General features: G+C 41.5%; 1 protein-coding gene across 5 annotated transcripts in view; it reads right to left on the reverse strand.

The window, feature by feature from the left end:
• Positions 1-13398, reverse strand: part of GOLIM4 (golgi integral membrane protein 4) — a 78696-nt gene that overhangs the window by 14086 nt on the left and 51212 nt on the right. For 2 of the 5 annotated variants that reach the window (XM_027584567.2, XM_027584571.2), the window contains exons 6-11: positions 10819-10901; positions 10206-10289; positions 6154-6312; positions 3268-3600; positions 1133-1380; positions 349-431 (exon numbers count right to left, since the gene is read on the reverse strand). In XM_027584567.2, coding sequence (XP_027440368.1) covers positions 349-431; positions 1133-1380; positions 3268-3600; positions 6154-6312; positions 10206-10289; positions 10819-10901 — 990 coding nt within the window. The remainder of the gene's footprint in view (positions 1-348; positions 432-1132; positions 1381-3267; positions 3601-6153; positions 6313-10205; positions 10290-10818; positions 10902-13398) is intronic. The other 3 variants (XM_027584568.2, XM_027584570.2, XM_027584569.2) reach the window with 3 other exon arrangements.

The following is a 13398-nucleotide window of genomic DNA, read 5'->3' on the forward strand; positions in this document are numbered from 1 at the left end:
TAAAGGCAATGATCCAAAGGCTTCCAAGGTAAGGTGAAAATGGAGCCATTTCCCAGAGTATAACAGCCCTATGATAATGTGCCAGAAATAACAATTCAGTATACAAAAAGTATACAAAAACGCTTAAACCATGGGAAAAACATTAGAAAGGAAATAGATGATCTCGAGCTGTCTGGGCCACCAATGTGCACTGTTTGGGAGGAATACCAAAAACACAACAGCAACAACAAAAAAAGACACACGGTACACAGATCTCCTGTGTGTACTCAGACACGCACACTACTCTGAGTTGACACTGCATGTTACCAAGTAATCTTATTAACATATCCATCATCTGGGAAGTCTCACCACCTCCTTCCTCTTCTTGGATGCCCTGGTCCTCGGCTCCCTGAACAATATCATGATCCATAGCATCATAATGAGCTTGCTGCCTGTAAGGGACACAAACATTATCAGTTCAGTGACGGATTAAGTGGCACAACTGGCCATAAGTCATTTATATTTACAGGTAGCGTTAAACAAATTTTTCAACGTTTTTTAAAAAGTCAGAAATTTTTTTTCAACCTTGTGCTATTAGGTTTCATAAAGATTCCAGATACAATTTCAAAGGATACTTTAAGAGAGATAAAACACCTTTCAAGTGTGATAAAGTGAGCACAAAACCTGCTAGTTATTTTGAGACCTAAACTAAGCTTGGAGACCTAACATTAAAAATGTTGATTATTTTAGAAATTAAATATTTGGAAATTTAATTCTCAAGCTGTTGTTCTGCCCCAGCCACAGGAGATGCTCAAGCTCACGGGTAATAAATACACAAAGCTGTTTGCCACCTGCTTATAAGAACAGGGGATTGGGGTGCCTGGGTGTTTCAGTTGTTAGGCGTCTGCCTTCGGCTCAGGTCATGATCCCAGGGTCCCAGGACTGAGCCCCGCATCAGGCTCCCTGCTCCGCGGGAAGCCTGCTTCTCCCTCTCCCACTCCCCCTGCTTGTGTTCCCTCTCTCGCTGTGTCTCTCTCTGTCAAATAAATAAATAAAATCTTTAAAATAAATAAATAAAAATAAAAATAAATAAATAAATAAAACCAAAGAGAACAAGAGGAGGGGCTGTCTGCACCCATCAGGAGGAGGCTACCGGGGCTGCTCCGGGGGCCGCGGCCGCCCCTCCTGCGGGCCGGCCTGCCTCTGCCGGGCCACCTCTCTGGCGAGAAGCTGCTGCTGTGGCCTCCACAAGTGTCCCTGCAGCCTCTGCTGGTGCAGAGCCTCCTGCTGATCCCTCAGTGCCTGGGCCTCCTCCGCCCGCCTGGCGGCCACTCTCCGCGCTTCTAACTGCTCCTCAGATGGCGACCGGAACCTGGTGACCGGCTTGGCTGAAGGATATACCTGAGGGAAAACAAGCAGGTGCTGAGCAAGGGTAGTCGGGACCTCTGGGTTCTCTCTTCCTCTGATTTTCATGACAAACTCATGAGGCAGGGCTGGCTTGCTTCCTTAATCCTCATCTGTCGGGTGAACTATGATTATACCCTGGCTCCAAGGTCACCCAGAGCCAGAACTCCTATTTCCCAACTCCCTGAGTCACCCTTGGCTTCTTTCAGCTACTCATTTTCCTGATTTCCCGGCACTTTGGCAGATTTTCAGTGTGCTCCCTCTCTCCCTTCAGTGTGCTTCCCTCTATGGAAGAGGGCACAACAGAAAAAAGTCAGTTTGGGGCCTTAATTAAATGTTTTGTTCAAGAGGCTCTGCCGTAAGGGGGCACTTGGTGACCTCCCATTAATTGGGGCAATTTGTGGGCTAACGCTGTGGCTAAGGATTTTCCACGAAGAGTTTAAGATGCAGGGACACCAATTAATTCTAGGACTGCACAGCCAGCCTCAGGTTAACCATAGCAAGCAAGCAAAAAAAGCCAAATTTCAGGTAAGGGTGGAGAGGCAGAGAACCAATTTCTTCAAGGAAAAAGAGAATGGGGGAGAACATAATACCTTCCGACGAAAGGAAAAACTGATACAGGAATTCTTAAACTCTGCTTCCCACTGAGCTACCTGCTGCTCTCTCCTCCGCCACCGTCTCTCCCAACCAACACAAGCACACGCAATTTTCACCAACGGAAAGAAGGTGCAGGGGTAAGGGAAATCAAACCCATGGGGGTAATTACTTTTGAAGAAAGCTATGAGGGGGGTGCCTGGGTGGCTCAGTCGTTAAGCGTCTGCCTTCGGCTCAGGTCACGATCCCAGGGTCCTGGGATTGAGCCCCACATCGGGCTCCCTGCTCAGTGGGAAGCCTGCTTCTCCCTCTCCCACTCCCTCTGCTTGTGTTCCCTCTCTCGCTATGTCTCTCTGTGTCAAATAAATAAAATTAAAAAAAAAAAAAGCTATGAGGGACACAAGACTGGGAGAGGCTTCTCCATGCTAAGTTTGCAACAATATAGAAGTGCAATAGAGGCCTTTACATCTACTCAGCCTAAAGCCTCAACCAGCTTGAAGTCTTAGAAAGTCGGGCCAAACACAACTTCAGAGTCATAAATAAAAGGTGATCAGCATCTATGTAAAGGCCAAGTAGCCCACCGTTAAGTATCCGTTTGGAGACATCAGAAGAGACAGCTCAGCTTCTGCGTTCAGGGTTGTTTCAAGTTCTTTTTATGAGTATGATTTCTAATAATAATGGATTTTTTAAAGGGAAAAAACCTTATTTATGTAAGAGGGGAGTGCTCTGTAGGGGGAGCCTGAGCAGAGCCTGGTTAAACATATATACTCCCCCAGTGGGGCATCCTTAAGTGATAAGATCAGCCTTTAGACAACTTAATAATCACCTTGAAGATGAATGTGCAAAAGCCAATCTACCATTTGATAGTAAATGAACAGGGAGAAGGAGACTTTTGATCACAGAAAATGAGACCTTTCTCGGCCTCACGATGCCTGTGGGACTTGAGCACGTTCCAGGAAGTGCCCAATCAGGCGCTCATCTCTCCTCTTACTGCCCAAGGGAAAGCAGCACTGAGCTCCCTTGTTTGGCACCACTGACAAAGAAAATACACACACCAACAGCCTTCTCCTTCCCCCAGGCACCTTTCTGAGGTACCTGGGCAGCTATGCTATGAGCATGACAATAGAAAACTAAGATACGTGCATATAACATTTAGCGAACTCACTCAGATTTTATTTTAGGGACTGTCATCTATGGGGAGGCTTTTTCAATATTTAAAAACAAAGCCACACTCCCTGTCCCAGCCGACAAAACATAACCCTGGTGGATATGAAGCAGATGACCTCGTACCTCGTTGGGCGCGTGCCCTCCCAGAAGGTTGGCTTCTTCTCGAGGTTCACGCTGTTCCTTCCATTCCCGATCCTGTTCCTCGGGTGATGGGTCATGCTCCTCCTCCAGACGTTCGGCCCGCCCGACCTGCTCCATCGCCTCCTCCTCCAGGGCCTTTCTGTGCTCCTCTTCCACCTGCCGCTCCTCGGGCTCTCTGCCTTCAGCTTCAGGCTGCTTCAGCTCCACTGGAGCCTGAAACTCTGCCTCCTTCTGGGTGGGAGGGTAAAGTTTTGTTTCTTCCATTCTTCTAGGAACTGCTTCATGCGTCTGCCACCCATCACTATTTCGAGACACCTAGGCCAAGCACATCACTGGAGATGACACGCTTCCATTTTGAAAGCAGTGATATAATCTCTTTATTACCATGTCTATGGGGTTACAACATAAGCAAAATCCTGGAGTCTAGAAATACAGAATCCTGACTGAAAAGTATGGCTGCAATGGAGTCACTTAACTCTTCTTACTCTGTAATCTCACCTATAAAATAGAGATAACATGAGCACAATTTCATCCTGGGAAGAATACAGTAAGTAATCTAAAAGTAAAGCCTATATGTGACCACATCTCAGCAGACCCGTCCCTCAAAAGCAATCTAACTCCTGTTTTCCCTTAAAACAAAAAGGAAAAACCCCTCAACCTTCAAAGTGATGAAGTGTTTATGTAATTTTCTTCAAGGTAAATTTTGTTTTCAGTAATGATTTAAAAAGTGGGACATCTGGCTGGCTCAGTCGCAAGAACATGAAACTTTTTTTTTTAATAAAATCTTTTTTTTTAAAGATTTGTATTTATTTATTGAGAGAGATAGTTAGAGAGCATGAGAGGGGGAGAGTCAGAGAGAGAAGCAGACTCCCTGCTGAGCAGGGAGCCCGAAGCAGGACTCGATCCCGGGACTCCAGGATCATGACCTGAGCCGAAGGCAGTCGCTTAAACAACTGAGCTACCCAGGCGCCCAGAACATGCGACTCTTGATTGCAGGGTTGTGAGTTTGAGCCCCTTGGGTGGGGGAAGGGTGTAGAGCTTACTTAAATTAAGAACAGAACTTTAAAAAAATATAATGATTTGGAAAGAGAAGGACAAGATCAAATTGAAGATGAGCTGGGTTTATTTTTTACTAATTTAAAAAAAGAATGCCATTACTAATAGGCATCCATGTTAGCTAAAAATATTTGTGCCCATTAAACTAGATACAATAAAATATTTTTAACATATTAGAGTAGTATTTCTTCATAAATCAGAGGAAATCCTTTGTAAATATTTTGTATTGTTAATACATAAAATTCAACATTAAAAAATGTCTTTTTTACAGAGAACTCCTCTTCTAAAATTGGTTGGTTTAAATTGGTGTTCCTGGATTTAAAGTTTCAGAGATTTCCACGTGATCTTCATTACTTAGAAAAGAGGGGCAAAAAAAAAAGATGATATAATATCATATGAAAATTTATCACTCCTTCCCCCCTCCAACCTTATTATTGGAAAAAATAACTTATTTGGTGAGATTGCTACTCCAAATTGAAATAAATGGGAAACCCTCTTCTTAAATTAGCAGAACTATAACTGAGAAATCGGAATGAATGAATGAATGAATGAATAAGTAAATAAATAAATGGAGGAAGAAAGTCCTCTCTCAGACATCTGAGGAGAGCTTCTGGAGATGTATGTCTTACCAACGTCCTCACATACCTGGCAGGTTGGACATAATACTGCTCTGACTTAGAGAAATATGAAATATTTCTCTAAAGAGCCTTAAGTGCTTTCAAATACCTGCCATTTATCTCCACAGAATTCCTGTGAGAAAGGTTATAGGAGATAACTACTATCTCTACCTCACAGATGAAAACACTCAAGGTCTGAGTCATTAGAAGATTAATTAATCCAGGAAACAGGGAGTCAGACTAGGACAGGGAAGACGACTAATTCCCAGGCCAGGGATCTGGTCATGTTTTCTTAGTAGTAACAAAGAAGGGTCCATGAAGACACAGAAGGTTCTGTCTGTGAAGGGATGCTCTGCAGGACTAAAGACTTCGATGAAGTCTACTCACAGCGACTTAATTATTCCCATAAGATGGTCATGCAGGACACACCCTCTCAAACATTCACTGTTAAAAACAACTTCTTCGGGGAGAAAGACAGCCGTATTTGCCATTTGTATTATGCATGTGATTAAAACAACTATGTTAGACTTGAGGATAAGGGTGACCCTACTTTTGATGTCCCACTTAGGAGACACTCTTAAGCAAGGCTCAGTTTTTATGAAGAGCAGGAATGCCAAAAAAAAAAAAAAAAAAAAAAAAGTGGATTAAGAGACTAGCACTCACACCTTTGATAGTTTTATAAAGACTTCTTAAATACAATTTTTGGCTTGTTCCGTGTGGACGTAGCACTGCATCAAGTTCAACTATATTACCAACTTTAATACTTGAGTGGGCTGTCACAGAACAGCCTCATGATCATTTAAACTTCTCACTCTACCCCCCAAAAAGCCAAACAAGAACAAAAAGAAAATTTAAAAGTTCAGATACAACAGCCCCTTCCAAAAAAATAAACAAAGCCAGTAAAGTCTTTCCCAGAAAATACTATAGCAGTAGTTCTCTGAGCGTCCCCCCCAGACCAGCTGAATCAGTTAGAAATGCAAATCTTCAGGCCTCATCCCAAAATAACTGAACTGGAAATTCTGGGCTAGGGCCCAACTATCTGCATTCTAACAGCTCTGCTGGGGACTCTGATATACGCTAAAATTTGAGAACCACTGCTCTGGAGGAAGAGTTGGCAATATTTAGAGCAGTTCACCTGATAACAGCTTGACGGGGAAAGTGACCCCATCACGGAATACCAGTTCACGCCTCTTACCTCCCGTGGCTCCCCAGCTGCATCCTCCCTCGCTGTGTTGTCACCTCGTGGAGAATGTGTCACCTGGGTAACATTCTGCTGCTCTGCTTTCTCTGGCTTTCGAAGGCTTGGAATCCTATTCAGAGTATCTTTCAATTGTTTATATTCTGCAACTTGTGTCTGTGTATAAATTGCACAATTGTATACAAATTGTACAATTTGAGGAGGGAAAGAGATACCGTTCATGGATGGACACTACGGTTCACTGGAAGACTAGACTAAAATATTATACCTAAGTACAAGTTAGGAAAAATATGCAGATTATTTCCATGCATTAGCTATTCTTACTTGGACATGCTTAACCATTTTTAAGCACATGCAAATGAGAATTAGATATAAAGGGAAGGGAGGAAAAAATATCTAAGACAGATGTTAGCTTTTCATGCTATGTTAAACAGTCAGAATTTTTATAAATAACTTTCTGGTATAAATATCATTATTAAAACACAGTTTGCAATCAGTTTTATAGCATTAAAAAATCTGTTTAAAAATTCACACAATTATATAAATACAAGTGCAGATATCTTTTACCAATATGGTCTGAGTAACGTTTTTCAGTGAAAAGGAATCATAAGTTTAAAATAAGTAACTAAGTATGTGTGTGTGTGTGTGTGTGTGTGTGTGTGTGTGTGTGTGTGTATATTTAGTTATTTATTTATAAAATCACTCAGGCCACCCACCCCCCCCCACCCCCCACCATCAACCTGTGCTCGAATAGGGTCCCTAACTTTCCATAATGCTTCTGGTATTGTGCTCTGAAGATTTAGGAAAGCAATAGCATAGGCATGAAATGGGCCTAGATTTTTATTCCTCAATTGTGAACCTCCTTTCTTGTAAGGTGATAAAGGCGCTAATGTAAGTATTAAACTACAATACCTCATCCAGGTGTATCTGTGTATATTTGATGGTGGTGTGTATGTGTGTGTGCATGCACAATATTTTTAATACAAGGAGCTAAAAAGACAGAAAAAAAATCAAATACCTTCACTAAGGAAATCAATAGACACTGCTCATACTTAGCTCATCATATGCACCAACACTATTATCCTAAAACAGAAATGCTGTGTGTGTAAACACACACCTACATAAACATATCCAAAAAACACAGAAATCCATTCTGGACAAGTTTCCAGCCAGTGGGCGCAGCAGAGCGGGTGAGTGGAGGCTGGAACCCAGCTGGCACCCCCACTGCCCTAGCCGTGCACCCTGGCAGAGTGCTCTTCCACCCCAACGAAGGGGGGCCTTTTTATTTTTTTCCAATTCACACAAAGGTGAAGAAGTTTTCTTGTTAAATCTGTCTCAGAGGAATGCATCCTTGTAATTTGTACAAAGGTATGCCATATGGCTAACAGTGGCCCTTATCCCAGAAATCTATCAAAACATTTGCAAACCAACTTTGGAGGTCAAAGAAAATTTTTATTTATTTTTTATTTTTTTTTAAGATTTTATTTATTTGTCAGAGAGAGAGAGTACAAGCAGGGGGAGCAGAAGGCAGAGGGAGAAGCAGGCTTCCCACTGAGCAGGGAACCCGATGCGGGACTCGATCTCAGGACCCTGAGATCATGACCTGAGCCGAAGGCAGACGCTTAACCGACTGAGCCACCCAGGCATCCCCAAAGAAAAATTTTAAAAAAGACATCCACATAGTGATACTTTTAATAAATATTTCTTCTTTCTCCTCCTCCTAGAGATATATTTGAAAGCAGTTATGCTGCAGTTCTCAAATATTAGTGTGCATTGAGAACCATGAAAGGATCATGTTAAAAGGGCAATCTCCTGGGCCCCCACCCTAGAAATTATGACTCAGTAGGTCTGGGGCAAGGCCAGGTAACTGTGATGCAGGATAGTCTCCAAAAACACCAGTTTAAGAGTTACACATGACCGTGACGTCAAGAGCACCTAAACTCTAAGCTCAGTCTGGTCGCTGATCTTGGGCCAGCTATTTTATTTCCCTTTGACCTCCTTTTATTTAGTTATAAAAAGGACACAATGTTATATAACTCAGTTGACTGTGAACATTAAACTCCTATATAAAAAGTTCTTATGATGATCCTTGACACACTGTAAACTCAAATTCTATTCTGGTTTTTTTTTTAAGATTTTATTTATTTGTTTGTCAGAGAGAGAGAGGGGGGGGGCACAAGCAGGAGGAGCAGCAGGCAGAGACAGAGGGAGAAGCAGGCTTCCCACTGAGCAGGGAGACCAATGCGGGACTCGATCCCAGGACCCTGGGATTAAGACCTGAGCTGAAGGCAGACGCTTAACGACTGAGCCACCCAGGCGCCCCCTATTCTGTGCTTGTGGTCCCCCCACTCAACTACATTTAAAAATTGGGTTGTTGGGGCACCTGGGTGGCTCAGTCAGTTGAGCGTCCAACTTTTGGATTCAGCTCAGGTTATGATCTCAGGGTCATGAGCTCGTGCCCCGTGTCAGGCTCCCTGCTCAGCTCAGAGTCTGCTCTAGATTCTCTCTCTCTCTCTGCCCCTCCTACCATGCACGCTCTCTCTCAAATAAATAAGTCAATCTTTAAAAAAAATCAGGATGTCAAGTCACAGTCTCATAAGATGATTTAAATAAGAAACGTAGATGCTTGAAGCAGCATTTATTTTCTGAGGACACCCAGGGAAAGTATTAATATGGGGATGGGAGGTGGGACTCGGAAGTACTACACCTAGTTCTGGCATAATGATTTAAAGGGGGTGGTTGGTGGGCAGGACAACTTGAGCCCCTTCTCAAAGGAGCAGAAAATATTTTTAAAGAAATAGAATACTATACATAAGTTACATAAAAATATTTTTTTCTATTACAAAACTTGTCCATAATACTGCCAGTGTGCTTACTACAGAATTCAGTTTTGGTCATTAAATGCCTTATTTTAATTTATATTTCTCTGGATTTTCAAACTGCTGCTTAGTCTAATATTTGTGGCCATCATAGCACACAGAATATTCAAATTGGCTTGTCACATTTTTCAGCATGAAAAACAGCCTCAAATAAAATAGTATTTGGTAAAAATTTTATAAAGAGGGTTTTAAATGAAATAATCTCAAGTCAATTTAATCTGTACACCTGTAAAAAATTACCACACAGCTACAGTTTCATAGGGGGATAATCAATGACTACCTTGAAAAGAAGTCCCACAAATACAGATGCTACAGCCAATGAGATGGGTCAAGGCCCAGCATGTTATACTTTTTCTAATTTTATAAAGACAAAATATAATACAAAAAAAAAAAAATGGTCTCCTGATAAGGACAGATAGCTGGTTTTCCTCTTAATTCTTCCAACTGAAGAAAGTACAAACCTAGTGACTAAGCTAGCCATTCCTGTTTGTTCACTTCTCCTAGAAAGCTGTAAAACACAGTATGGTATTGCTTTAATAAGCTCTCCAACACTTGTATTCGTTCGTTTGTACATTCAGTAAATAACCACTGAGGGCTTACTTTGTGCCAGGGACTGTTCTAGGCTTTGAAAAACGGAACTTACGACTCGACTCTTGTTTTTCCTTCTCCATTGACATGAGATCTCTTATTTTCTGTAATTTGGCCAAGAACACATAAGGCTAGTCCTAAAAGGAGTGTGTGTAGGCTGGGATACGGAAGCAAGGGAGGGAGGGATGGAAGAAAAAGTCTGACAATAATTTATTTGGTAGCTAGCATCATAAAATCCTATAGATCCTATAAGAAGAGTCACCACAGGTCAGAGAGTGGCAGAAGACCATATATATGGGATAATTTCTGTGATTTAAACAAGCATTTGACCATTGCATGTAGGTGCTGGTGGAGGGTAGAAATAGTCATAGGTACCACACTACCAGTGCGAAAAACATAATCAAAGGCTTATTTAATATTCTCTTGATTGAATTTTGAAAGCATGCATGAGCCTCAGGATCAGGAGAGCTCTGTCCTAAGAACTCACTGAAGATTGGCTTGTAAGAGACTACATGCATAAAGGAATTCGGAAATGTTAGGCAGATTGTAAGGAGAACCGATAGAGACTGCTGCCCTTCTAACCTGTGCAGCAGCTAGCGCACTCTTGTGGTCTTCCAAAGTCACTACAAGTTGTTCATGCTCGGAGAGTAAATTCTTATGCTGTTGCTACACAAAAAAGAATTTTACATGTTGAGATTTAACATTCTAAGACAGATTTTTCTTTGGCTGACAGTGGTATGAGCACCCAAACGTAGCTTGCTTGCCTGCTTGTTTGTTGTTCTTGCAGCACTTGCTGAGTTTAAAAATCATTGTAGAGAGAAGACAATAGATAATAAGATAATATTCTGAAATCTAAAACGTACTACCTAAATATCATAATCCCTTACAATGAAATCAAAACCAAAGGAACAAATACTTCATTATTAATAAACCTTTGTAAATAAAAAGCTTATTAAAATGCAACCATCTAGCCAAAGAATCATTTCGGTACTAATGAAAATGTTTGGATTTTCAGACCATCTTTTAGCTTACAGTGCAGACAGATGTGGTAAAAGTATGGGCACAATCCAGTTTATGCAAAGTCCAAATAACAATGTGGATTTGAATGCAGGTCAATTAGGGAATGACTTGTAAAGCTATTCTACAAAGTAAAGCAGGCCAATACTAAGCAGTCAAATGCCCGGGTTTGTTTTACCTTGACGTCTTGAAGCTGTGTATGCATGTCCTGGTGTGCCTTCCTTAGCTGTCTATTCTCTTCTCTCAAATTGTACACAGTTTCTATTTGTGGAGAAAAAAAATCATGCATAAAGCCTTGAGATTTTTCTGGCTTTTGATTCCATTACTGTCATATCTAAAACTTCACATAACTATTTTTAGGATTTGTTTTAAACTTTGACAGTATAGTATGCCAAATCAACAAAAATTCTATCATTTTGGGATGTGACATGGATTCAGCTTGCCATTCCAATACAATCTGGTTTGGTAGTTTAAATACTTTTAAGGAAGCTACACAGTGTGGAAGTTAAGGATTTCTAATTACTCAGGAGTTAAAAATGAAGTATTTCTGTAGTAAGCAAGTCCTCAGGAATAAAATGTAACAGGCAGGGATGATATAAGATTTGAGTCTCTCCACAAATTAAAAAGAAAGTTATCAAAATTAGTACAAATACTATTTCTCATAGCATGAATAATTTCCATGGACCCCAAAAGGTATTTCAATTGCAAAGACAACTCAAGAAATAAAAGAAGAGACAGAGAGAAACCCCACTTACCTGCTTAAAAATTCTAAGTATATTTTCTTTCTCCTGGCACTGAGTTCTTGCCTGATACAAATTCCCCCTTCCAATAGCGATAGAACAGTTTTTCCCAGGCCTACAATGTAGCTGTCTCAGTGAAGCCCTATAATCTCTCCAATCTTAAGCCTACTGTTCAGGGAACAGCCTCAGTGACTTAAAGATTCCAGGCCCACCTCTCCTACCCACTGGGTGAATTTCTTACTTTCGCTGCATCTGGACATTAAATGTTATAAACTGGCAGCCCTGGGGCTGAATCCAGCTCACATTTTTTTTTCTTTTCTTTTTTTTCTCCCGGCCCCTGCAGTGCTGGCCTATGCAGAGTGTTCCACATGTGAATAGTTGGCACCATTTAAAAATCAAGGATCTGGGTCTACTAAGATCTAGCAACATGAGGCCAATTCTCATGTGACAAGAGTCAGCAGAAGTTGAATGGTGGCAGGTGACAATATAATTCATTTTTCAACAGGAGATACCTTTGAAAGTAAAAGGGGAGGCTGTTAATAATGATGCTGACACAGCAGGTCTGGGTAACAGTGTGCCAGGCAAATTATCCCTGAGTGGCAGCCACCCTCTGCAGACAAAACCTTAGCTCTCTGATGTGACACTCAGCACTGAAGAAAAGTGCCCACCCCCATCTCTCACCCTATTTTCTGTCCACTTTTACACCTTTATCATCCCTGCCTCACCCCTGGCCTCTGGATGGTTGACTACGTGTAAGGGAGAGGTCAAGAACAGGTGGGAAAGGTTCTGATGCAAAGGTCAAAATAGGACACCACTGGAGATCCAAGGGGACTGTCAGTGTGTTGTTGGCTGGATGGGGCTTCAGTAAACACACACACGCAAGCGTGCACATACACATACACACATACACGCAAGTGCACACACATACACATATGCACTCACGCATACACACATACGCATACACACACTGCGCACACACACACGCATGTGCACACACATGCATGCACGCATTCACACACACACACACACACACACACACACACACACACATACCCAAACTGCTAGCTTCTAAAGGAGTTTGAGGTCATAAACTTAATGGCAGTTGCTTCTGTGCCTTAACTGTATTGCCTTGAGTAAGTTATTTAACTTTATGAAGGCTCATTTTCTGCCTTTGTTAAATTAGGCTAAACACAATGCCTCGCTTACAGGTTGTTATGAGAATTAAATAAAATAATTGCATGAAAAATTTCACCTGGTACTAGCACATGGTTAACATGTGCTGAGTGTCAGCTATTATTACAACAGAAATGAAAAGAATAATTACCTAAGCTTCTACCCTACCAGTTTATCTCCCAGGAATTCTAAATTCTTTTCTGATATCACATTAAACTTGACCCGAGACTACCTGGGTTATATGTTTGAGTTGCCACTACTGACCTGGGTCTGTCACCATATGCTTTAACTTACTATCTGAAGCTTTTATCAAAGGATCATAATCAAACAAAAGTGCTGACGTGGAAACTGCTCAGTAAAGTATCATCAAAGGCACTGTCACACCCTATTGTTTAAAGCCTCTGAGAAATTTCTTCCAAAAATTAACTGATACCAGAAATACAGTTCTCTCTCGCCCCCTTCTCTTTCTTTCTCTTTGTCTTTCTCCCTGCCTTGCCCCACGCACAGGGTAGGTATACTCTCTTTCTGATGAGAAGAGCCCCAAAACTTACTGCATTTCCCTTTCGGTCTTGGCTACCAGGAAGTTCAGACCAGGTTGCGAGGCTTAAATTATCTCAGTACACAGAACTACATACAATGTGTCCTCCTATTTTCCACGGTTCTGATTTATTACTTCTAAATATAATTTGTTAAAATTTTACTCTAAATGCACTTTGTTTCAAAGAAAGGAATACACACTAGATGCAAGAAAACATGCTTTATATTTCCTTTGTGAGGACGTTTCTTTGTCTGTTATCTTAACGACCCCCACCATCTGCTATATCACCAAAAGCCAACCAACGCCC

This window comes from Zalophus californianus, chromosome 1 (assembly GCF_009762305.2).
Source record: "Zalophus californianus isolate mZalCal1 chromosome 1, mZalCal1.pri.v2, whole genome shotgun sequence".
Lineage (NCBI taxonomy): Eukaryota > Metazoa > Chordata > Mammalia > Carnivora > Otariidae > Zalophus > Zalophus californianus.